The 26,088-nt window shown below is 43.5% G+C and overlaps 1 protein-coding gene across 4 annotated transcripts in view; it reads left to right on the top strand.

Annotated features, from left to right (window-relative positions):
* Positions 1–22,088, top strand: part of esf1 (ESF1 nucleolar pre-rRNA processing protein) — a 63,034-nt gene extending 40,946 nt beyond the window's left edge. For all 4 annotated transcript variants that reach the window (XM_078230368.1, XM_078230367.1, XM_078230370.1 and 1 more), the window contains exons 11-15: positions 991–1,133; positions 14,664–14,754; positions 16,637–16,728; positions 18,781–18,930; positions 21,555–22,088. In XM_078230368.1, coding sequence (XP_078086494.1) covers positions 991–1,133; positions 14,664–14,754; positions 16,637–16,728; positions 18,781–18,930; positions 21,555–21,857 — 779 coding nt within the window. In that variant the 3' untranslated portion in view covers positions 21,858–22,088. The remainder of the gene's footprint in view (positions 1–990; positions 1,134–14,663; positions 14,755–16,636; positions 16,729–18,780; positions 18,931–21,554) is intronic.
* Positions 22,089–26,088: the final 4,000 nt, after the last annotated feature.

Here is a 26,088-nt window from a genome sequence, read left to right as displayed (position 1 = left end):
GGAAGACCAACCAGACGATTATCCAGTGTAGGACCAGCAGGATGTGGATTGTGGCGGGAGGCCTCTGACCAAGGGACAGGCCTGCAGTGGGAACGTGCAGGCTTAGTGCTATTGAACCCAGCAATCCAGGAGGGGTTTGGGTTAAATAGGACGAAGCACAGTTCAGGTGTTCACCAACTAACCTGGGCCCAGGAAGGAATGTTGGGTCCAAAATTTGATTAGTAATGCAGCGGTAATGCTGAGAGAGCAAGTTACCATTGAGTGATTCTTCTTTCCAGATAGTGGCTCAGATTGGGTAGTGTGTGCTTCATGGGATACACAACAATCCTCTTCTATCCTTAATAGTGATTCTTTTTTTGCTCAGGATAGTTAATCTGTGACTTGTCACTAGGAGAACTCAACCATAGAATCATAAGACAGGATTTTCCGGCCGCACTCGTCCTAAGTCCAGGAAATCCCACCTAGACCATTGCATGATCCATGTCCCACCCGCTACGATTCCTGTGGCGGGCGGGACGGGAAAATTCCGCCCATATAATCCCTACAGTTATAGAAGGAGGCCATTTGGCCCATCTAGCCTGCACCGACAACAATTTCACCCAGGCCCCATAACCCCACACATTTACCCTGTTAATCCCCCTGATAATAAGGGTCAATTTAACATGGCCAATCAGCTTAACCTGCACATTTTGGATTGTGGGAGGAAACTGGAGCACCCGGCGGAAACCCACCCTAACACAGGGAGAACGTGGAAAGTCCACACAATCACCCGAAGCCGGAATTGACCCAAGTATTGGCACTGTGAGGCAGCAGTGCTAACCACTGTGCCTCCCTCACTAACGATTGTCTGCAGTTTTCCTGGCTGCATCATGCCTTTGTATGCTGTAATACTTTGCATCATCACTGGATTCTGAAACTGGAGCCTCCTGCAACCATCCGAGACATTTTGTACATCTTGCGCGTGATTGGAAATGTTACATCTTATTTCAGGTCTAAAAGAAACAACAGAAGCAATTGTAAAGAAGAAATTGGAGAGAGCTAACATACTGACGCCATGGGAACAGTACTTGGAGAAGAAAAAGGACAAAAAACAACAGAAGAGAAAGAAAAATAACAAAGCTGAGGAGCAGGAGGTAATTAGTCATTTATAACATTAAAACTTTATTTCCCCTTCATTACGTTGAAAATGAGGCAAAGTTAGGATGTGCAAACATGATAAATTTCTGATGAATAGCAAATATTGGCTGGCCCCCAAAGACAGTTCTGTTTACTTGGAAACCGCATACCATGCTTAAATAATCTCCTTTAATTTATAACTTGAATGACAATCGGGCTTGCAGTGTTTTTTTGGAGGGGGAAAGAAAAGGCATTCTACATATTTCTAATCTTCGTGTGACTGCCAGGATAAACATCATTAAGAGTCTTCTGTGATTAAAGAAAAATAAACGTCTTCTTGATCCACCCAAGAAAGTTGGAAACTAACTTTGATCATTTGAAATTTGTCAAGTTTCGGAATGCGCTTGCTTAATTTAACTGTTTGGACTTCTTCAGAAAAAAAGTAAATATTGGATTAGTGTCTGGCATTTGTTTGAGTCATGCTTCCAAACGTAACTGTTGGTAGGGTCTTTCTGCTAACTGGACTGTGTGGATCACAATGTGTTCCTGAAACTGCCCATTAACCCTGTAGAGATTTCAGTGACAAAGTTCAAATTGAACATAATTGTCTCAGCAATGAGGGTCTTTTAGCCCCTGGGTTCTGTGCGTCCCTGCGAACGTGCATTGCAATTCCACTCTTGTAACCACTTTGTTTTGGGGTGGCACAGTGGTTAGCACTGCTGCCTCACAGTGCCAGGGACTCAGGTTCAATTCTGTGTGGAGTTTGCACGTTCTCCCTGTGTCTGTGTGGATTTCCCCCGGTGCTCCCGTTTCCTCCCACATTCCAAAGATGATGTGGAGATTCCGACGTTGGACTGGGGTGGGTACAGTAAGAAGTCTCACCAGGTTTAAGTCCAACAGGTTTATTTGGAATCGCGAGCTTTCAGAGCAGCGCTCTTTCCTCAGGTGAGTCCACCTGAGGAAGGAGGAACGTTCTGAAAGCTCGTGATTCCAAATAAACCTGTTGGACTTAAACCTGGTGTTGTGAGATTCCAAAGATGTGCAGGTTAGGTGGATTAGCCATGCTAAATCGTCCCTTAGGGTCAGGGAGATGAGCAGGGTAAATATGTGCAGTTATGAGGATAGGGTCTGGGCGGGATTGTTGTTGGTGCAGACTTAATGGGCCGAATGGCCTCCTTCTGCACTGTAGGGATTCTATGATTCAAGTGGAGAGGATGGGTGAAACATGTTTTGCAAGGTGAAAAAGGTCAGTAAACAAATGGTTTATGTGAAGGATGTAAATAGACCCCGTATATTGGACATATAGTCTGGGCCTGAAGCGAATTATGCAATAAACTGCAGCTAAACATCGGAAGAGAACAAACCAGTGTATTGAATTCCTATTGAAGTTGTAAACTGAGAAATCCCTGAGTTTCCCGCTGAATTTCACTGGTAATTTCCATTTAATGGATGTTGAAACCAAAGCACAGGCAATCTGTTAAATTAATAGTTTAAACATTTGAAGATTGAAGGGGGGGCGGGCGGGGGGCTTTGGCAACCCGATTGCGAAGTTTCAATTTACACAGTTCTGAGAAGACAGCCTGGCAATTTGGCAGAATCGTGCGTATTCTACAGGATTGGAATTCTCTCGTTTTAAATCTTGCAGATGTGTGATTGAAACCGGCCTCTTATGGAAGGTGCTGAGGGAATTTAGTTCTCGAAAGATCAAGGGGCACACTAGCATCGTATGTGATCCAGATGCTTGGGCTAATTTTTGTGAAGGAAGTTGCTATAATAGGTGACCAAGCAAAATTGATTAGCCCCCTTTCGCTGGTTAATTTAACACCATTAAACAATTGGTTTCTTATGAAAGTGGAGAATTGTCAATCTGTAACAATTTTTGTTCCATTTTCTTCCCTATTATTCAAGTGTAATTGGAACATGACACCAATGAGAAAATGCCGTTCTGTACGTCACACATGTATACTTGGCCGTAAAAATGTCGATATTCGCCTTTTAGACATACTTATTGAGTCAAACTTTATCCACATCCACATTAGGTATCTAACTGATAACCTTTAACTTGTGTACAGCCTCCCTCACAGGTACTATCTCTGGCCTTACTGTCAGTCAGAAGGTTCAAGTCCCACATGGTTCATGTATTAGAATCGTAGAATCCGTACTGTACAGAAGGTGGCCCTTCGGCCCATCAAGCCTGCACCAATAAAAATCCCACCCAGGCCCTTCCCCCGTAACCCCACATATTTACCCTACTAGTTCCTCTGACACTAAGGGGCAATTTAGCATGGCCAATCCACCTACCCACACATCATTGGATGGTGGGAGGAAACCGGAGCACCCGGAGGAAACCCACGCAGACACAGGGATTCATGCAAACTCCGCACAGTCACCTGAGACCGGAATCGAACCCAGGTCCCTGGCGCTGTGGGGCAGCAGTGCTAACCACTATGCCACCTGCCGTGTTGTAGAATATAACTTTTAGTTTTAGGAATTAAAAGTTTCAGCTGTCGAAAATGGGGTAAATGTACTTAAAGCATTAATTAGTGTATAGTTCGGGGTGCCACACATTAGGAAGGATGTGAAAACATTAGAGTGGGTGCTTTCCTGTGTTATGTATGTTGCGGCACTCCCCTTTAAAAGAACAGGTCAGGTGACCTGGGACTCGAGCTCCACCCTAGGTGGAGCTTGCTTTGTGCTAGAAAACACACATGTTAATAAACAGTTCCAGTAGTTTACTTCCACTGACCCCGTGGTCTGTTATTAGTGTTTCCAATCAGACCTCAAAACATAATATTCTGAATCACGAGAATGATTCCAGAGATGAGGAACTTCAGGTATGAAGATAGATTGGAGCGTGTAGGACTGTTTTCCTTGGAGAAGTTAAGAGGAGATTTGAGAGAGGGACTCAAAATCGTGAGGCGTCTGGACAGAGTAGATAGGGAAAAACTGTTCCCACTCATGAAAGAATCAAGAACCTGAGGGCACAGATTTAAAGTATGGCAAAAGAAGCAGGAGTGATATGAGGATAAACTTTTTCACACAGCGAGTAGTTAAGGTCTGAAATGCATTGCCTGAGAGTGTGGTGGAGGCAGGTTCAATTGAGGCATTCAGAAGGAAACTAGACTGTTATTTAAAAAGGAAAAATGTGCAGGTTTACAAGAAAAAGACAGGAAAATGGCATTAAGATCATTCAGAGAGGCAGTGCAGACATTTATATATTTAAAAGGGTTGCAGGTTTCTATAAAAGCTGATCACATACTTTGATGGGGATGTCATTAGGGTGTGTGCTCATGCTGCTGTTTTACTTGCAATTTTGTGTTCTGCAGTGCAAAGAGCAGCTCTTCAATAAAACCTTTTGTTTGTTAGTTTGAACCTACATGTGCAAACCAGATATTTTCTTTCTGTTAAAACCCATAACCCCTAACATAGTTAGGACATTACAGATATGATGGCCTGAATGGCCTCTTTCTGTGCTGTAACAGTTCTGTGATTCTGTGTAAACATAGATTAATGAATTATCTTCTCATCTTAGAATTTACAGCAAAGCAACAAGCCATTCAGCCCAAGTGGTTTATGTCACTGTTTATATTCTACATCAACCACCTCTAATTACCTGCTCTCATCCTACCCCCATATTCCTCTGTCCCTGAGCTCTAATGTGCAATGTAATGTGTCAAGCCTCTCGTAGATGCAGCAAAGCTATCTGCATCACCTGTGTCCAGTTCTGAGTGCAGAGAAGATTTCCTAGACTGTTGCGAGGCCTGGATAATTATAGATATGAGGAGAGATTGGAGAGGTTGGGGTTTTTTTTTCTTGAAGCAGAGAAGGCCGAGAGATGACATGATTGAGGTGTATAAAATTTTAAGGGTTAGAGATGGAGTAGACAGGAGGAACCTGTTTCCCTTGGCAGAGAGTTCAAAAACCAGGGGTCATAGAGTCAAGCTAAGTGGCAGAAGGATTAGAGGGGACATGAGGAAAATCTTTTTTACGCAGAGGGTGGTGGGTGTCGGGAATTTGCTGCCTGAGTTGGCGGTGGAGGCAGAGACCCGAAACTCGTTTAAAATGTACTTGGGTCTGCACCTTAAGTGCTGTAAGTTGTAGGGCTATGGGCTGTGTGCAGGAAGATGGGATTAGAAAGGGCACCGGGGTGTCTTTGGGTGGACAAGATGGGCCTAATGGTCCCTTTCTGAGCTGTATCATTTCTATGGTTCTATTCCAGGTGGCAGCATCAGCCAGTTTCTCATTATGCAATAAAAACAAACTCATTATTTGATCTGTTAGTGGATTTCTGGTATTTAATTGCCTTTTTCTGGAAGCATTCATAGTTTCTTCTCATTGATGTTACTGAACTGCTCTGGAAATTTTAAAGACCTGGATTAGGTTTTCTTTTAAGCTATTCGCCACCACCCCCCCCCGCCCCGAAATCTTCACCCACTTCTCTGATAGTTGCATCCTCTTCATTCTGGTAGCGTGCCTGTAGATTTCCAGAGCTTCAGTATCCATTTTGTAGTGTGGAAACAAGAATTGTACACAGTGCCTCAACTGTGACCCAACCAAGTTCTTATAAAAACGTAACATTACCATGATGCTTTAGCTTTTCAAAGTAAAATAAATTTTTGCAAGTACGCAGCAAATCAGGCAGCATCTGTGGGAGAAACAGACTTAGTGGTTTCAGGCCCTGATGATACTTCTTTGCTCTAGAAATGAACCACTTTGCACACTTTATGGTCACATCAACCGATGCTACTACTGTTACCAACTCCTGCAACTGTATCCCCAGATCACGTTGCTCTTCTGCCTTCCAAGTAATTAGAGGCCCCCTCTTCCTCCCCCGCCCCCCCCCCCCCCCCCCCACTAAAATGAACCACCTCACACTTAGAGGAAAGAAATACTTGCATTCATATAGCACTGCGAATCTCTCACTGCTTTACAGCCAATGACGTACTCTCTGAGGTTTAATGTTGCAATGTTGGATACGTCACTACATTGAATCTCATTTGCCATTTATTTGCCCTCTTCTTCTTTTAAGCCTATTTGTAGCTTCCTGCATTTTGCTGCAAAGTTCTCTACATTATTGCCTATGCACCCCCATCCCAAATTGGTTAAGGGGGCAAGTGAGGCACAAGAATGACCACAATCCACCCAAATTTGACACAACACCCCCACAATTCCCGAGTCCAAATATACACACGCACCCGTGGCCTTTCCGCCATTTCCGGAACTCTCCCTTGATCTCTCCCCATGTTGTTCTTATTCTATAATTTTCAATCCATTCTGCTACCTTGCCTTTGACGTGACACCTTGATTGAAGAGCTTCAGAGAGTCTTAATCAAGTACAGATGGAGTTTAACTTGCTGCTTTCTGCTTTTCTAACTTTTTATTCTCAAAAATGGCCCTCCAGTCCTGTAACTTTCCTGCAAAGTGCCATTGGGTGATTTTTCTTTCTCTACACCAAAGGCGCTATGTAAATGTAAGTAGGAGTTGTTGTCTTGGGGGATGTGGTTGTGATGTTTGGTGGTCACATTCCAAGCAAGGGAGTGAAATTTAGAGCATGAAAGGGTTTTGCAGGCCAGTGGGTTGCAGAACTTATTAAAATTAAAATCACTGGCATTCGATAAGTCGGGGCTGATGTTTTATTTTGGTTTGGAAACTATTAACTTTAAAACAAACTCCCAACAACTTGTTGGTAAAGTGAAATAGATCACAGCATATTCCGTGCAGTCACACATTCAATTGCAGACTATCTCCAGTGGAATGCTGTGGTCAATCCTCCCTTTCCCACTACCCCAAGTAACGCAATGTTGGTAGGTTAACCCCTGCCTGCTCGTGCACCTCACTGCTTGGTTAAAATAAGAACTTTTATTTTTACTTTTCTTTTTAAACTGGTGGCACAGTGGTTAGCACTGCTGCCTCACGGCGCCAGGGACCTGGTTCAATTCCCGGCTTGGGTCACTGTCTGTGTGGAGTCTGCACGTTCTCCCCGTGTCTGTGTGGGTTTCCTCCGGGTGCTCCGGTTTCCTCCCACAGTCCGAAAGACAGGCTGGTTAGGGGCATTGGCCGTGCTAAATTCTCCCTCAGTGTACCCGAACAGGTACTGGAGTGTGGCGACTAGGGGATTTTCACAGTGTTAATGTAAGCCTACTTGTGACACTAATAAATAAACCTTAAAACTTTAACTCATTTGTGGTTGGTAGAGCTTGCATTTACCAGTAACTGAGTTTTTAATGTGTTGAAATCCCTTTTCAGTAGCCTGTCAAAAGCTTTGCACAGTCCAAAGATGTGTGCGTTAGGTTGATTGGCCATGCTAAATTGACCCTAGTGTCAGGGACTAGCAGGGTAAATATGCAGGGTTATGGGGATAGGGCCTGGATGGGATTGTGGTCGGTGCAGACTCGATGGGCCAAAGAGCCTCCTTCTGCACTGTAGGGATTCTATGATTTGTGGGGATTACTGGCCCAAAAAAAGGGTTGTCTATGCAATGTGGCCTGCAGGAGAAAAGACAGTTAAAATCTAAAATACTCAGCAGGTCCAGCAGTGTCTGTGGAGAACAAATCAGAATTAACATTTCAAATCAATCTTTCATCAGGACCCTGAGCACCCAACAATCCTCATGGCTGAGATGAAGGAGCGGCTCCTTTGATTTGATTTGATTTATTATTGTCACATGTATTAGTATACAGTGAAAAGTATTGTTTCTTACGCACTATACAGATAAAACATACCGTTCATAGAGAAGGAAACGAGAGAGTACAGAATGTAGTGTTACAGTCATAGCTGGGGTGTAGAGAAACATCAACTTAATGCGAGGTAAGTCCATTCAAAAGTCTGACCGTAGCAGGGAAGAAGCTGTTCTTGAGTTGGTTGGTATGTGACCTCAGACTTTTGTATCTTTTTCCCGACGGAAGAAGGTGATAGAGAGAATGTCCGGGGTGCGTGAGGTCCTTAATTATGCTGACTGCTTTGCCGAGGCAGCGGGAAGTGTGGACAGAGTCAGTGGATGGGAGGCTGGTTTGCGTGATGGATTGGGCTACATTCACGACCCTTTGTAGTTTCTTGCTGTCTTGGTCAGAGCAGGAGCCATACCAAGCTGTGATACAACCAGAAAGAATGCTTTCCAAGGTGCATCTGTAAAAGTTGGTGAGAGTCGTAACTGACATGCCACATTTCCTTAGTCTTCTGAGAAAGTAGAAGCATTGGTGGGGCTTTCTTAACTATAGTGTCGGCATGGAGGGACCAGGACAGGTTGTTGGTGATCTGGACACCTAAAAACTTGAAGCTCTCGACCCTTTCTACTTCACTACCTATGGACCCTTAAAGGGGCCAGAAGTATACCGTTTATCTTGGACATCTGTGTGAACAAATGCCATACTACAAAGTTTCAGAAGGAACAATATTTTCTCCGTGGAAGCTTTTTGAGTACGAGTAGTTGGGTACATGTCCACTGCTAGCAGTGAATCCCATATCAGTGCAGTCATTCCTGGATTTGTCTATACAGCCAGTATAGCATTTATATGGAGCTACCACTCAAAAGCACTTTAATAGTGTGAGGGACGTGGAAAACTGATCTTAGTTGTTTAGGTGCTGTTTTTCAAAATGATTTAACAGTCTGGGTGTGGCTGCTTGTTACTATTTGGTAGCTGTTGGCGCCTGACTGAATTCAACCAAAATGGCATGGTTAACGTTACAGGTAATAGTTCTCTGATCAACTTCTAACATATTGTGTGCTGCTGACATGTTTGAAACTAAGATGGGCCGATCTTACCAAAAGAATTCTATGTGCTGAACCCGTGTGGGAACGGGAGCGAATCCCACACATTTTTTGGGTGAGCTCCCAGACGCAATCGTCTGGCACTTAGAAAAAAAAATTAGGCAAAGTGTGATTCTCGCCAGCAGGGGGAGTGGGCAGAGCCCATTCATACAAAATAGGTGCAGGAGTAGGCCATTCAGCCCTTCAATCCTGCACCACCATTCAATATGATCATGGTTGATCATGCACTTTCAGTACCCCACTCCCACTTTCTCTCTCCATATCCCTTGATCACTTTAGGCACAAGGGCCATGTCCAGCTCCCTCTTGAACATATCTAATGAACGGGAGGCTGGCTGCGGAACTGTAGGGGCGCCATTGCGCAGGCCCTGTGTACAAGGCTGCGTGCAAGGCTGATTTCGCCGACAGAATAGGGCCAGTTACATCGTGAGAGGCAAGAAACCGGGCGTGAGCCTGATATTTCACCTCTCGTCCGATCTTACCGGCTCGCCGTGCCAATCGACCGGCATGACGAGCTGCTAAGATTGTCCCCAATATGTTTAAGGCCTTCTAATTTGGTATCTGATTTTGCTAAAAGATGGGAAAGGAAGAGGTGACTGAAAGATCGAAGAATGCGATCTTCCTATAACAGATCGTACACTCCTTTAAACAAGATCCTGCTGCAACCTGTTATGTAATTGTCATGATGTGGAGATACCGGTGTTGGGTTGGGATTGCAACAGTAAGAAGTCTCACAATATCAGGTTAAAGTCTCCTCCTTTTTGGAGCAGGAGCTGAATTTTTGATTTTTGTTTTAATAAATAAAATGAAAAGCTTAAGTTTCTCCACACTAAAATTTATAAAGCCAGACATCGCAGTGAACAGAATTCCAGACAGTGGATGGGTCACATCTTTCTGCCCAGACACATGTCCGTTCTGACAATTACACTAAGAAGTCTCACAACATCAGGTTAAAATCCAACAGGTTTATTTAGAATCACAAGCTTTCAGAGCACTGCTCCTTCCTCAGGTGAGTGGCACAGTAAGAAGACACACAACACCACGTTAAAGTCCAACAGGTTTATTTGGAATCATGAGCTTTTGGAGCAGCGCTCCGAAAGCTCGTGATTCCAAATAAACCTGTTGGACTTTAACTTGATGTTGTGAGACTTCTTAGTGTAATTGTCAGAACGGACATGTGTCTGGGCAGAAAGATGTGACCCATCCACTGTCTGGAATTCTGTTCACTGCGATGTCTGGCTTTATAAATTATAGTGTGGGGAAACTTAAGCTTTTCATTTTATTTATTAAAACAAAACTCAAAAATTCAGCTCCTTCTCCAAAAGTGGCTCTGTGTTTCATAGCTGTGGAAATTTAAGGAAAGTTAAAGGTTCATTTTATGAGCAACCTCTTGATTTTTGCCAGACGCTAGTTGGGTTGAATTATACTCTGGGCACCGTTTAGGTAATTGTACATTTGTTCATACTTAAAGCCTGCGATGGCCCGCTGTAGCTGCGCTATCAGCTAATGTTATGTAGATTTTAAAATCAGTATATATTGACATTTTTGGCTGCCTGGTGGCTTCAGATGTTAAAACAAGGCTAAGTGTCGTGACAACCGAGCTGCCAGATTGAATCCGTATGGGGTGGATAGTCTGCTAGCTGCCTGTCTCAATTACGCGGACACGCGAGCTGGGATACTGCGATTGGTGTGTCACTTTAACTTCAGCAATCAAAAATTACAGAATTTAAACATTTCAGTCTCTTTCGCAGTGTAAACTTGTGAGCAACTATTTTACCAAATGTTAAGCAATTTTGTAGAGCGCTCTGCAGTTGCGAATAGCTTAACAGATATTTTGTTTTAATTGAATTTCCGTCCGGGGATTTTAAATGGGCAACTGTTTGGTTAGAATTGTTTTATGATCTTCTCATTTTATTTCCTTACAAATGAGAATGTACCTCTTCCATTCACATTTGGAGCAAGCTCTGTGGGGGGGGAGGGGGTGGAATGTTTAATTGACAAATTTATAATTTTGATCAAATTTGGTGGGTTTTTTTTAAACTTGCACAGTGCCAGAAGCCACCAATTTTGATTTATTTTGTAATGCCTTTTGACAGCATTGTGAATCATGTTGGAGTAGACTGATGTTACCTTGCCAAATGTAACCATCCAAGGTAAACTGAAAGGGATAAACTCGGATATCAGCTATCTAAGTGAAGTAATGCACTCCGAGAGAATACAGCTAAGCTACAGAGAGTTATGTATTGCGATGTCATCCAGTTTGGAGACTGGTGTGCCGAGCAGACACAGGTCACTGAATGTGACTGTGCCAAAGCTATCACAAGAGTTGAATCCTGACCAACTGGGCGATTCCATCCAGTGCTCATTGAGATCAGCAATGTTTAGTAATGGAGAAAACACTTAGAGCCCTATTTCACCATTTTGATTCTAAGTGCTGGGCGGACTTGAAACTAGGAGTGTTTCAGATCCGACTTTTAGGCCCGTTCTCAGGCGCCCCCATACACACTCTGCCTGAAAAAATATCAGCAATTCCGAATCGTGCTGCAGAAGTCTGTGGGCGGGGCTTAACGCACCCAAAATCCTGCAGCTCCGATCGGCGCCTCCAACTGCGCATGCGCAGAAAAAGAAATGATAGAATGCGGCTCCCCTGCCACATCGTTCCCAGGCCAGATAATGCCTCCCACTGGCCCCTACAGACACTGCCCCAGCCCCACAACATTAATGACCCCCTTATCCCCACCCGCCACCCGGGCCCCTTCCCCCTCACTAATCACAGGCAGAGTCGCAGCGGACCCCCCCCCCCAATTGATCACAGGCAGAGTTGCAGCAGATTTCCCCCCCCCCCCCCCCACCGATCTCAAGCAGAGAGCCGTCGGACCCACCTCCCCAACGCCCACCCCCCACCGATCTCGAGCAGAGAGCCGTCGGACGCTCGACACTTACCTCCTCACTAACTGGAGCGCCTGAATCGGACCTTTGTGGAGCATGTCTGTTTCCCCCCAATTCTGATTGGGAGAACGTGGTGGTAAAGGGGGGAAGTGCTGGTAAGGTTTGGCGTGCAGCCCATTAAGTCAATTTAAATGCATGCACGGGCCCAATCACAGGCATTTTCGGGCCTTGGTGAAGGGGGAACCAGCGCGGGGGCAGGCACAGATCACGCTACTCACCTCACGCCCGTCTTTACCAAATCTTCGCGTCCAAAACTGGGCGCAACACGATGGTAAAATCGGGCCCTTTCATAGAGATATACAGCACGGAAACAGGTCCTTCGGCCCAACCCGTCCACACCGACCAGGTTTCCTAAACTGAACTAGTCCCATTTGCCTGTGTTTGGTCTATATCCCTCTAAACCTTTCCCATCCATGTACCTGTCCAAATGTCTTTTAAATGTTGTAATTGTACCCGCCTCTACCACCTCCTCTGGCAGCTCATTCCATACACGCACCACCCTCCGTGAAAAAGCTGCCCCTCGGGTCCCTTTTAAATCTCTCACCTTAAACTTCTGCCCTCTAGTTTTGGACTCCTCTACCCTGGGGAAAAAACCTTGGCTATTCACCTGATCTATGCCCCTCATGATTTTATAAACCTCTGCAAAGATCACCCCTCATCCTCCTACAGTCCAAGGAAAAAAGTCCCAGTCTATCCAGCCTCTCCTTGTAATTCAAACCTTCCGGTCCCCGGTAACATCTTTTCTAAATCTTTTTTGCACCCTTTCCAGTTTAATAACATCCTTCCCATAGCAGGGTGACCAGAATTGTACGCAGTACTCCAAATGTGACCGTACCAATGCCTTGTACATGTGTAACAACTTTCTGGGCATTTGAAGTGGTTAGTGTTAGCATTGAGTGCTGCAAAGACCTGCCTCCTCAGGTCAGTCTGTGATGGATACCGGGTGATTTGGCATTGAGTTGGTATGACGGGTCATGGCGGTGGACGAGGGGTATGAAAGCTAAAATCTTCTAAAAGTACTGTGACCAAGTCGCAGAGAACGGAGGTGTCATCAATATATATTAGGATGGTGTCTAACCTAGAAGTGATGGTGTTTCCAGGCATGATTTCAAGGCCAGAATCGAACCCGGTGCCTTTGTTCTTCTGGTCACGGGTTTGAGAGATGCTGACTGAGTAACCTTGGTGACTTGCCGCAGAACATCCTGTGAATAGTACACACTACAGTCAGGGTCCGTCCATGGGGGAGCGAGTGAATGTTTAAGCCAGTCAGTGGGATGGCTATCAGGCGGGATGGTTTGTCCTTTTTCGTTGCTAGAGTTCCACCCATCATGGGAAATGGAGAATATCCCATCACACTGCTAACTTGTGAATAATGGAGAGGCTTTGGGAGAGTCGGGAGATGGACCACTTGCTGCCCAGAATAGCCAGCCTCTGACCTGCTTGAAAAGCCACAATATTTAATGTAGCCGGTCCAGTTGATGGTGGGAAACCTGGTGATGGTAATGTCATGGGAAGGCGGTACAGCTCTTTCTTGTTGATGGTAACCATTGGTATGGCATGAATGTTACTTGATAGGAAGAAGAAGATAGACAGACTTAGAATTGGCATTTATGAGCTAAATCCTGGTTGTCTAGGTCTTGCTGCTTGCTGGCACAAACTGCTTCACTATTTGAAGAACTGTGTTCATGACATAGTCCATTTCACACACACACAAACACATCCCCTTGCCAATCACAATGTCTGAGTGTCCATTGACCCATTTCACATAGAGACAGGACTTCATTCCAAATGTTGAACCTCCATTTCCCACTGTGAACGAGTCATCCTGAAATGCTCTATAAATGAGATCTGATTCAAATGTGCATGGATGCCAACAGGCTTGGCATAGGATGCCTGCTAGGAACCCTGTCAATGTGTTGGCTTACCTCACACCTCCGTTTTAATTAAAAATTAAGTAATGAGTATTTTATGAGAGTTAAATAAAACATATATAGCCAATTTGAACATACATCTTTGGATGCTGATAATAAACATGCAAATTATAAGAGAGAATAATAAAATTCACAGATGTGGCCCGTTGGCATTTGTACCAAGCAGGAACAGCTTTCACATCATACTTGTCAATTATTCTCATTAAGAAAATTGAATTGTAGAATGCAGCATATTGGAGGGGGCGGAGGAAAGAGCTAGTTAAAGTGGATAACTATGCTTAGGGTTCCTTTGGCACAATTGATATTTGGGCTAGTACAGCTTTTGTAATTGTAGAAGTCTGTCTCTATAATAAAATTTGCATTTTGTATGTTTTGTTTTGAAATGTATGTGATGAGAGTCAGCAAGTTTGTGACCACGCTTGTCATTGTGAATCTGCAGTCTGGGAAAACAGCTGGGACAGCTTATCTCCTCTGCTTTTTTTTTCAGTGCAGGACATGAAGAGTCCCAGCATAACAACTTCTCTAAATGATCTAGGTCTACCCAAACACCTTTTGATCTATTCTATTGGGAAGAAGTCAGTGATCTGATTTTGTCTGGGTGACTGTTTGCATTTTTATATAGTGCACAAGACTGACATTGGGGGCAAGATTCTCTGGCCTCCCCTCAGTGTTTTTCTCAGTGGAGGGAGGTGGCACACCGTTCACTAGCGGCAGGGATCTCCAGTTCCGCCGCAGTCAATGGGAATTCCTGTTGAAGCCAACCCACGTCACCTGCGGGACCAGAGAATCCCACCGGTGTGAACGGCCGGAGAATTCTGGCCCATATCACTGTACCTGGTTTTTGATGGAATATAATTTTGTACTTGTGGTATTCATATTTCTACTCTGATTTCTGCACAGGCTAAAAATGCTGAAGGACTGAGTGATGATGAGATTCCATCAGATGTGGATTTGAACGATTCTTTCTTCACGGATGAACTGGGGCCGTCAGGTAAAGAGAAAAAAATACGTTTTTATAGATCATGCACATTAACTCTTCTCAGCCTATTGCTTGTATTCACTGTTAAAACTGAGTTTCCAAAATCAACTGAAAGGTACCAAAATAACGTTCAGACTAATATTTTAAACTGTATAATTGCAGCAGTATTTCTGATAAGCCCCATCCTTTCTTCAAATCCTCTTGAAAGCACAGAAAAACATCTTGAATATTGTCACATACAAGTTACTGCTGCTTACATGTCATTGTTTAGTCTTGTATGAAGGTGGCAATGGTGATTTTATATGAAATCTTAATAGCAGTCTTTATCTAAAGTCTTCATCTAAAACATGTCTGGAGATTTATGGTAGAAGCAACTCAAAATTATCTTATGTAAATCTTAACATGATTGTTGTGACACTGCACTGAAGCTACAAGGAAGGATCTGTACTATTTCTGTGTTGACACTTATTTGATTTGATTTATTATTGTCACATGTATTAGTAGACAGTGAAAAGTATTGTTTCTTGCGCACTATACAAAGCATACCGTTCATAGAGAAGGAAACGAGACAGTGCAGAATGTAGTGTTACAGTCATAGCTAGGATGTAGAGAAAGATCAACTTAATGCGAGGTAGGTCCATTCAAAAGTCTGATGGCAGCAGGGAAGAAGCTGTTCTTGAGTCAGTTGGTACATGACCTCAGATGGAAAAAGATGGAAGAGAGAATGTCCGGGGTGCGTAGGGTCCTTAATTATGCTGGCTGCTTTGCCGAGACAGTGGGAAGTGTAGACAGAGTCAATGGATGGGAGGCTGGTTTGCGTGATGGACTGGGCTACATTCATGACCTTTTGTAGTTTCTTGCGGTCTTGGGCAGAGCAGGAGCCATACCAAGCTGTGATACAACCAGAAAGAATGCTTTCTATGGTGCATCTGTAAAAGTTGGTGAGAGTTGTAGCTGACATGCCAAATTTCCTTAGTCTTCTGAGAAAGTAGAGGCGTTGGTGGGCTTTCTTAACTATAGTGTCAGCATGGGAGGACCAGGACAGTTATGACAATCTAATTAGTTGTGTGTCAATTTGATTTATATACAAATATGTACATTCTGGTTCAGCAGAGCACCAGTCCCTTTTTAAAGCTGAGCAATGATTCGGGATTAAATTTTGCTTTTAGACTTTGACCTTACACCTTTTATTGTCAGATTAATATGCAGATAATGCATCCAGTATCTCCAAAATTGGGTTACGGAATGAAAACATGGAATAAGGATTATTATTCCATACTTCGTGCACACAAACCTTCACGTTCAGTTTCAATTTATTTAAGTTTAGTTATTATTGTCACAAGTAGACTTACATTAACACCGCAATGGAGTTACTGTGAAAATCCCCGAGTCGCCACACTCCAGCGCCTGTTCGGGTACACTGAGGGAGAATTTAGCACAGCCAACGCACCTACCCAGCATGTCTTTCGGACTGTGGGAGGAAACCGGAGCACCCGGAGGAAACCCATGCAGACATGGGGAGAACGTGCAGACTCTGCACAGACAGTGACCCAAACCGGGAATTGAACCCGGGTCCCTGGAGCTGTGAGGCAGCAGTGCTAACCAGGGACCTGGTGCCGCTGATGTTCATCAGTCACACGGGTGCTGCTAAATGACGTCATTATATATTCAACAAAGCAGTAAAAATGATCCACTAGGCAGATTGGATATTGTATTCCGATTTATCAGTAGTTGCATTATGCTTCTCCGCTTTGCAATAACATTCGCTGCATTTTGCAGTTCACTGTGAGAAGCGTTTTGAGATGTTTCAAAAATGCTGGGGTCTTTTATTCAAGAAAAATTGGAATGCAGGCCAATCCTTACGTTTTGTTCTTTGTTTTCCTCTCACTTGTAGCATTGCAGCAAAAGAAAACACAGAAAAAGATCAAAAAGCCAATGGATAAACCGCTGACACCAGAGGAGGAAGATGATTTGGAAAAGGAAAAGGTCAGAATGAGCTCCATATTGGAAAGGTTGAGCAACATCATGTATATTGGCATGAGTGAGATGTCTCATCTTTCGCATGAGAAGCTAAATCCTGCCAAAGGTGTCATTGCACCCTTTTGTGACCATGTTTCAAAGGTTTTTCGAACCTGAGCTTGTATAGAAACTATGTATAAATCCCTAGCCCTTCTTTCCTTCCTGCCTGCCCTTCCCTCTGCCCATTGAGCAGCCATGACATTTTCATCCAAGCTGTATGTCTGTAACAAAAAGCGTGGCAAAGTGGGTTAGCACCGCAGGGACCCGGGTTCGATTCTGGCCTTGAGTCACTGTCTGTGTGGAGTTTGCACGTTCTTCCCGTGTCTGTGTGGGTTTCCTACCACATTCCAAAGATGTGCGGGTTAGGGGGATTAGCTATGCTGAATTGTCCCTTAGTGTAAAGATGTGTAGGTTAGGGGGACGAGCGGGATAAATACGTGGGGTTACGGGGATAGGGCGGGGGGTGGGCCTGGATTGGATGCTCTGTGAGAGAGTCGGTGCAGACTCGATGGGCCAAATGGCCGCCTTCTGCACTGCAGGGATTCTATGAAAAAGCTGAAAATTAACAATTGAATGAAACTTTTCTGCAGGGAAAATAAATTTACATGCTAGCAAAGTCATGCTTTACTTTTTCATTCTTCTGCCTTCCTCTGCTTTGAAGTTACTTATTTTAGCACTTTTGACTTTCAATCCTTGGGTGGATTGTAGAAATTCCTGTGCTTCACTTGCCCCTACCCCCTGGAAGAACTGATAATTGCACATTTGATTAGGATCTGCAGCAATGTAAACACCCGACAGGCAGTATGGCTTAACAACTGGACCAACGGGGGATAGGAACATCGGAGCCAACAGGGGATAGGAACATCGGGGCCAACAGGGGATAGGAACATCGGGGCCAACAGGGGATAGGAACATCGGGGCCAACAGGGGATAGGAACATCGGGGCCAACAGGGGATAGGAACATCGGGGCCAACAGGGGATAGGAACATCGGGGCCAACAGGGGATAGAAACATCGGGGCCAACAGGGGATAGAAACATCGGGGCCAACAGGGGATAGAAACATCGGGGCCAACAGGGGATAGAAACATCGGGGCCAACAGGGGATAGAAACATCGGGGCCAACAGGGGATAGGAACATCGGGGCCAACAGGGGATAGAAACATCGGGGCCAACAGGGGATAGGAAGATCGGGACCAATGGGGGGGGGATAGGAACATCAGGACCAATGGGGGGGGATAGGAACATCGGGACCAATGGGGGGATAGGAACATCGGGACCAACGGGGGGATAGGAACATCGGGACCAATGGCGGGGGGGGGGGGGGGATAGGAACATCAGGACCAATGGGGGGGAGGGGGGGGGGGGATAGGAACATAAGGACCAATGAGGGGATAGGAACATCTGGACCAACGGGGGGGGATAGGAACATCGGGACCAATGGGGGGATAGGAACATGAGGACCAACAGGGGCATAGGAACATCGGGACCGGGAGAGGGATAGGAACATCTGGACCAACAGGCGGATAGGAACATCGGGAGCAACGGGGAGGATAGGAACATCGGGACCAACAGGGAGGATAGGAACAGTGGGACCAACAGGGGGGGGATAGAAACATCTGGACCACCGGGGGGGGGGGGGGGAGATAGGAACATCTGGACCAACGGGGGGGGGGGGGGGGGGGGGGGTTAGGAACATCGGGACCAATGGGGGGATAGGAACATCTGTACCAACAGGGGATAGGAACATTGGGAGCAACGGGGGGGATAGGAACATCTGGACCAACGGGGGGATAGGAACATCTGCACCAACGGAGGGATAGGAACATCGGGACCAACGGGAGGATAGGAACATCTGGACCAATGGGGGTTACCGTTTTCATTTGGAGGGCTTTCGGCTACATTTGGACACTCTGTTGCAGCATCTGTACTTTTTTTGCCTTAATGATCAAGTTTCTGCATTAAATCTTCAAGGAGCGATGTTTAGTTGTATTTACAACACAAAATCTTTCATTACCAGGCAAAGATGGCCTTGCTTTTGATGGACGATGAGGAGGAAGACCGAAAGCACTTCAATTATGACAAAATAGTGGAACATCAGAATCTCAGCAAGAAGAAAAAGAAGAAATTAATTAAAAAGAAGGAACTCCTGGAAGAAGACAACTTCAAGGTAATTATTATTCATTTAATGCTTCATTGTTCTAAGATTACTTTATAATAAAATCTAAGCAAACACAGATAAGGCGGCTGAAATTTTCCAGTCCCATCCACCCACTGCGGAAATCTTAGCGGACCAGACAGAAAATTTGGCAGACCATTTAAAGGTCCATTAACCTTGGGCTGGAATTTCTGATATTGAGGCTATGGATAGTCAGAGGCTTTTTCCCAGGGTGGAATTGTCAATTACAAGGGGGCACAGGTTCAAGGTGAGAAGGGGAAAGTTTAAGGGAGATGTGCGGGGGAAGTTTTTCACACAGGAAGTAGCGGGTGTCTGGAACGCACTGCCAGAGGAGGTGGTGGAACCAGGCACATTAGCAACATTTAAGAGGTGTCTGGATGGGTCCATGAATAGAGGGATATGGACCAGGTACGGGCAGAAGGTTTCTTTTAGTTTAGTTAGGGCATCATGATCAGTACAGGCTTGGAGGGCCGAAGGGCCTGTTCCTGTGCTGTACCTTTCTTTGTTCTTTGGGGTGTACGTGGCCGGATAATCCCACCCACTATCTTTGTATATTTGTCAAAAATATAAAAATATCCTGCTGTGGATTGCTGATGAGATTCATGTTAAAATAGATTTCAAAGACAACGGAGAATAGTGTGCTTTAAATCTGACTCTGGGGTAATGATCTCCTGATCCGTAGGTCGGGAGATGGATGGATGGAAAGCTACATATGGCTTTATGGTCAGAAGGACCAACTACAGCCACAATGTCAGCCACACAAAGACAATGCTATTACAGTTCAAGCAATATTCTCCTTAAATTGTGACATCCTGGACGTCACTGGCAGGGCCGGCATTTATTGCCCATAAATTGAGTGGGTTGCTAGGGCTATTTCATAGGGGCTTTTAAGAGTCAACCACATTGCTGTGGGGTCTGGAGTCGCATATAGGCCAGACCCAGGTAAGGACGACAGATTTCCTTCCCTAAAAGGACATTGGTAAACCAGGTGGGTTTTTCCGAAAATCGACAATTATTTCATCATTAGACTTTCAATTCCAGAGGTAATACTTGAACCCTGGGTCTCTGGATTACTAGTCCAGTGACAACGCCACTACACCACCACCTCCCCTTGGTGGTATGATGTAGTACAATTGATATGCCACGAGCCAGAATGACTTGTATACTATCTGACAAGAAATGCTTCCTCAGCTCTCTCAATACCTTGAAGGTACACAGCAGATTTGTTGGGATTCTCTAGAGCAAATACAGAAAAACGATTTCCTCAGTTGAGGGAATCCAGAACAAGAATTGGAGCTCGTCTGCAGGTTCTGGATCAGTTGAAATATTCAAGACTTGAATTGGCGATTTGTGTTGGTAATGGTATCAAAGGATTAGAAATGATTTTGAGGTACAGATCAACCTTAATCAAACCGAATGTAACAAGCTCTGGTGATTCATTCATTAACTCCTGTTCTTTTGTCTCCGTGGGTTTGCTCCAGATGCTCCGGTTTCCTCCCACACTCCACAAAGATGCGCAGGTTAGGTGGATTGGCCATGCTAAAATTGTCCCTTAGTGTCAGGAGGATTAGCGAGGTAAATACGTGGGGTTACTGGGATAGGGCCTGGGAGGGATTGTTGTCCGTGCAGGCCGGATGGGCTGAATGGCCTCTTCTACACTGTAGGAATTCAATGGTTCTATTTAATTCAATAGTGAAAGTAAACCCAGAACAATTCTTTTCGGCTATGGTGGCATAACACAGGTTCAGTTATGAAGAGAAGCCAGAGAAACTGGGGGTCCATTTATTAGAGCAAAGATAATTAAGAGGAGTGTCGATCAAGTCAACTAGGAAAGACATTTCCATTGGACAAGGTTTGATTAGAGGGCAGAAAGAACAAAGAGAGCAGTGAGAATTTATTTTGCTGATGCAGAGGATTGTTGGAGAATCAAATGCTCAAAAAACAAACACGATGGAAACAGAAATTGTACAAGATTCAATGGAAGAGTGGCTAATTGTTCGCAAAGTCAAAACTTTAAAGGCCAGGAGGATAGGTCAAAATGAATGGCTCATTCAGGGAACCAGCGCAGGCACAATGAGCTGTAATGCTGCGAATGAAAACTAGAAAGGAAGGCGGCACAGTGGTTAGCACTGCTGCCTTACAGCACCAGGGACCCAGGTTCGATCCCTGGCTTGGGTCACTGTCTGTGTGCAGTTTGCACATTCTCCCCGTGTCTGCTTGGGTTTCCTCCGGGTGCTCCGGTTTCCTCCCACAGTCCAAAGATGTGCAGGTTAGGTGGATTGGCCATGCTAAATTTCCCTTTAGTGTCAGGGGGACTAGATAGGGTAAATGCATGGGGTTATGGAGGTAGGGCCTAGGTGGGATTGTGGTCGGTGCAGACCCGATGGGCCAAATGCACTGAAGGATTCTGTGATTCTATAAGAAATGGGCTTTGCATTGAATGCTTTCCCATTCTGACAATTTGACATAGAAAAATTGCATGTAAGAAGTTCTGAACAGCACAATCGTGTCACCATGGAGATCAAAGTTTGCCTAAATTTTAAACAATGAACCTCTTGTAAAACCGCACAGCTAAAACGAAAGTTTAAGGTATTATGTTTGACTTTTTGTTACAGGTGGATGTTGCTGACCCAAGGTTTCAAGCCATATACACGTCACATCTCTTCAACCTGGACCCTTCAGACCCTGGTTTTAAGAAGACTAACGCCACGCAGTCCATCCTGGAAGAGAAGTCAAGGCAAAGACGAGAGCAGCAGAAGCAGGCAGCAACACTCCAGAGAAAGGAAAGTGAAGTTACTGGAGAGGAAACAACGAAAGCCACGAAGAAACCAGTAGATCACACACTTTCTTTGCTTGTAAAATCGGTGAAAGCAAAAACTGAGCAATTTCAGGCTCGGAAGAAACAAAAAACCGTGTAATAGAATGTGTGCAAAAAAAGAAAATTCATTTTAATTGCTGCAAATGTACTTTGATCGCTAAAAATGTACATAAACTTCACTGAAAATTAGGTTTACTAAAGTAAGTTGTTGAGTTAGTTTAATGTACGTGCAGGACTAATATCACTGATGTTAAATAGAAGGATGTATTTTTACCAATAGTTGCATTTGAATTAAATTCTTCTGCTCACAGTTGGAACCCAAAACTTCAAAGTGTTGTGTGTACCAGTTCTCTTTTTTATTGTTCGTGCTCACATGTACTTTGGTGATGCTAATATGAGGTGTATTTCTTTCATATCGTCACTTGGCATCAGTAAAGTCTTTCATATAAAATCAAATGGGAAAAATAAGCTGAAGGGAAAAATAAGCTGAAGATCAAACATTGGAGGTTGTATTTGCAAAAGCTTTTAAATTTATGATGAGGAAAAATATAAACATGGTTTATTTTACGCCCTCTCCTTTCATTTATGTTCAGATTTGCAACAAAAAAGTTCAACATTCAGGCGAAACACTGTTCTCCATTGTCCAAAAACTACTCAAAAAATTCGATTTAAATTTAAAGAAACAGGAACTTTGGAACAATACAGCTCACGTTTTATGCAAAAGTTATTCTATATTTGGATATGTTCAGGGAGCTGCATTCATAGAACATATAGAACATAGAACAGTACAGCACAGAACAGGCCCTTCGGCCCACGATGTTGTGCCGAGCTTTATCTGAAACCAAGATCAAGCTATCCCACTCCCTATCATCCTGGTGTGCTCCATGTGCCTATCCAATAACCGCTTAAATGTTCCTAAAGTGTCTGACTCCACTATCATTGCAGGCAGTCCATTCCACACCCCAACCACTCTCTGCGTAAAGAACCTACCTCTGATATCCTTCCTATATCTCCCACCATGAACCCTATAGTTATGCCCCCTTGTAATAGCTTCATCCACCCGAGGAAATAGTCTTTGAACGTTCACTCTATCTATCCCCTTCATCATTTTATAAACCTCTATTAAGTCTCCCCTCAGCCTCCTCCACTCCAGAGAGAACAGCCCTAGCTCCCTCAACCTTTCCTCATAAGACCTACCCTCCAAACCAGGCAGCATCCTGGTAAATCTCCTCTGCACTCTTTCCAATGCTTCCACATCCTTCTTATAGTGAGGTGACCAGAACTGCACACAATATTCCAAATGTGGTCTCACCAAGGTCCTGTACAGTTGCAGCATAACCCCACGGCTCTTAAACTCCAACCCCCTGTTAATAAAAGCTAACACTTTTTTGGGTTTAATATCAGTTGTTTGGGTTTAATCTCAGTTGTTTGGATTTAATCTCAGTTGTTTGGGTTTAATGTCAGTTGTTTGGATTTAATCTCAGTTGTTTGGGTTTAATATCAGTTGTTTGGGTTTAATATCAGTTGTTTGGGTTTAATATCAGTTGTTTGGATTTAATATCAGTTGTTTGGGTTTAATCTCAGTTGTTTGGATTTAATCTCAGTTGTTTGGGTTTAATGTCAGTTGTTTGGATTTAATCTCAGTTGTTTGGGTTTAATATCAGTTGTTTGGGTTTAATGTCAGTTGTTTGGATTTAATCTCAGTTGTTTGGGTTTAATATCAGTTGTTTGGGTTTAATATCAGTTGTTTGGGTTTAATCTCAGTTGTTTGGGTTTAATATCAGTTGTTTGGGTTTAATATCAGTTGTTTGGATTTAATCTCAGTTGTTTGGATTTAATCTCAGTTGTTTGGGTTTAATATCAGTTGTTTGGGTTTAATATCAGTTGTTTGGATTTAATCTCAGTTGTTTGGGTTTAATCTCAGTTGTTTGGGTTTAATCTCAGTTGTTTGGATTTAATCTCAGTTGTTTGGATTTAATCTCAGTTGTTTGGGTTTAATATCAGTTGTTTGGGTTTAATATCAGTTGTTTGGGTTTAATATCAGTTGTTTGGATTTAATCTCAGTTGTTTGGGTTTAATATCAGTTGTTTGGGTTTAATCTCAGTTGTTTGGGTTTAATATCAGTTGTTTGGATTTAATCTCAGTTGTTTGGGTTTAATATCAGTTGTTTGGGTTTAATATCAGTTGTTTGGATTTAATATCAGTTGTTTGGATTTAATCTCAGTTGTTTGGGTTTAATATCAGTTGTTTGGGTTTAATATCAGTTGTTTGGGTTTAATATCAGTTGTTTGGGTTTAATCTCAGTTGTTTGGGTTTAATATCAGTTGTTTGGGTTTAATATCAGTTGTTTGGGTTTAATATCAGTTGTTTGGATTTAATATCAGTTGTTTGGGTTTAATCTCAGTTGTTTGGATTTAATCTCAGTTGTTTGGGTTTAATGTCAGTTGTTTGGATTTAATATCAGTTGTTTGGGTTTAATATCAGTTGTTTGGGTTTAATCTCAGTTGTTTGGCTTTAATCTCAGTTGTTTGGGTTTAATGTCAGTTGTTTGGATTTAATCTCAGTTGTTTGGATTTAATCTCAGTTGTTTGGGTTTAATATCAGTTGTTTGGGTTTAATATCAGTTGTTTGGGTTTAATCTCAGTTGTTTGGATTTAATCTCAGTTGTTTGGATTTAATCTCAGTTGTTGTGGGTTTAATCTCAGTTGTTTGGATTGAATCTCAGTTGTTTGGGTTTAATCCCAGTTGTTGTGGGTTTAATCTCAGTTGTTTGGATTTAATCTCAGTTGTTTGGGTTTAAACCCAGTTGTTGTGGGTTTAATCTCCGTTGTTTGGGTTTACTCTCCGTTATTTGGGTTTAATCACAGTGGTTTGGGTTTAATATCAGTTGTTTGGATTTAATCTCAGTTGTTTGGATTTAATCTCAGTTATTTGGATTTAATATCAGTTGTTTGGGTTTAATCTCAGTTGTTCGGGTTTAATCCCAGTTGTTGTGGATTTAATCTCAGTTGTTTGGATTTAATCTCAGTTGTTTGGGTTTAATATCAGTTGTTCTGGGTTTAATCTCAGTTGTTTGGATTTAATATCAGTTGTTTGGATTTAATCTCAGTTGTTTGGGTTTAATATCAGTTGTTTGGGTTTAATATCAGTTGTTCTGGGTTTAATCTCAGTTGTTTGGGTTTAATATCAGTTGTTTGGGTTTAATATCAGTTGTTTAGGTTTAATCTCAGTTGTTTTGGGTTTAATCTCAGTTGTTTGGGTTTAATATCAGTTGTTCTGGGTTTAATCTCAGTTGTTCTGGGTTTAATCTCAGTTGTTTGGATTTAATCTCAGTTGTTGTGGATTTAATCTCAGTTGTTTGGATTTAATCTCAGTTGTTTGGGTTTAATCTCAGTTGTTTGGGTTTAATCTCAGTTGTTTGGGTTTAATCTCAGTTGTTTGGATTTAATATCAGTTGTTTGGATTTAATATCAGTTGTTTGGATTTAATCTCAGTTGTTTGGGTTTAATATCAGTTGTTTGGGTTTAATATCAGTTGTTCTGGGTTTAATCTCAGTTGTTTGGGTTTAATATCAGTTGTTTAGGTTTAATCTCAGTTGTTCTGGGTTTAATCTCAGTTGTTCTGGGTTTAATATCAGTTGTTTGGATTTAATCTCAGTTGTTTGGGTTTAATCTCAGTTGTTTGGGTTTAATATCAGTTGTTAATATCAGGGATTTGTTCCCAGGAGCAGGCTGAGGGTAAGAGAGTGGGTTTTCTGACTTTAATTAATTATTTATTTTTTCAGTTAATTTTGGGTTTAAAATCGGAGGTTTTTTTCAAAACCGGAAGTCGGGCCAGGAGAGGCCTGGGGAAGTTTTTGGAGGGTTTAAAAGCGCACCAAAGTATACAGCAGGCAGCATCGTAGCGGGCAGCAGAGTGAGTGGGAAGTTGAGTGAGCTGTCAGGGCTTTGGCTCACAGGGCTTGGACGAGCAGGGGTGAGTTTTTGTTTCCTTACACTCTTATTAACTTTTCACTGTCTTACTTGACATAAAGTGTCCAGTATGAGTGTGAAACCAGTGTGTTGTTCCCAGTGTAGGATGTGGGAGGTCCTGGAGGCATCTGGCCTCCCGGACATCCACATCTGTGAGGGGTGTGTCGAGCTGCGGTTCCTGAGGGACCGTGTTAGGGAGCTGGAACTGCAGCTCGAGGATCTTAGGCTGATGAGGGAGAATGAGGAGGTGATAGACAAGAGCTATCATCAGGTGGTCACACCAGGGCAACGGGAGGAGGCCAAGTGGGTGATGGCCAGGAAGGGTAAGGCTAGGGTGGTTGAGAGCACCCCAGTGGATTT

Source organism: Mustelus asterias, chromosome 15, assembly GCF_964213995.1.
Source record: "Mustelus asterias chromosome 15, sMusAst1.hap1.1, whole genome shotgun sequence".
Classification (NCBI taxonomy): domain Eukaryota; kingdom Metazoa; phylum Chordata; class Chondrichthyes; order Carcharhiniformes; family Triakidae; genus Mustelus; species Mustelus asterias.
This window is presented reverse-complemented; position numbering and strand designations above follow the sequence as displayed.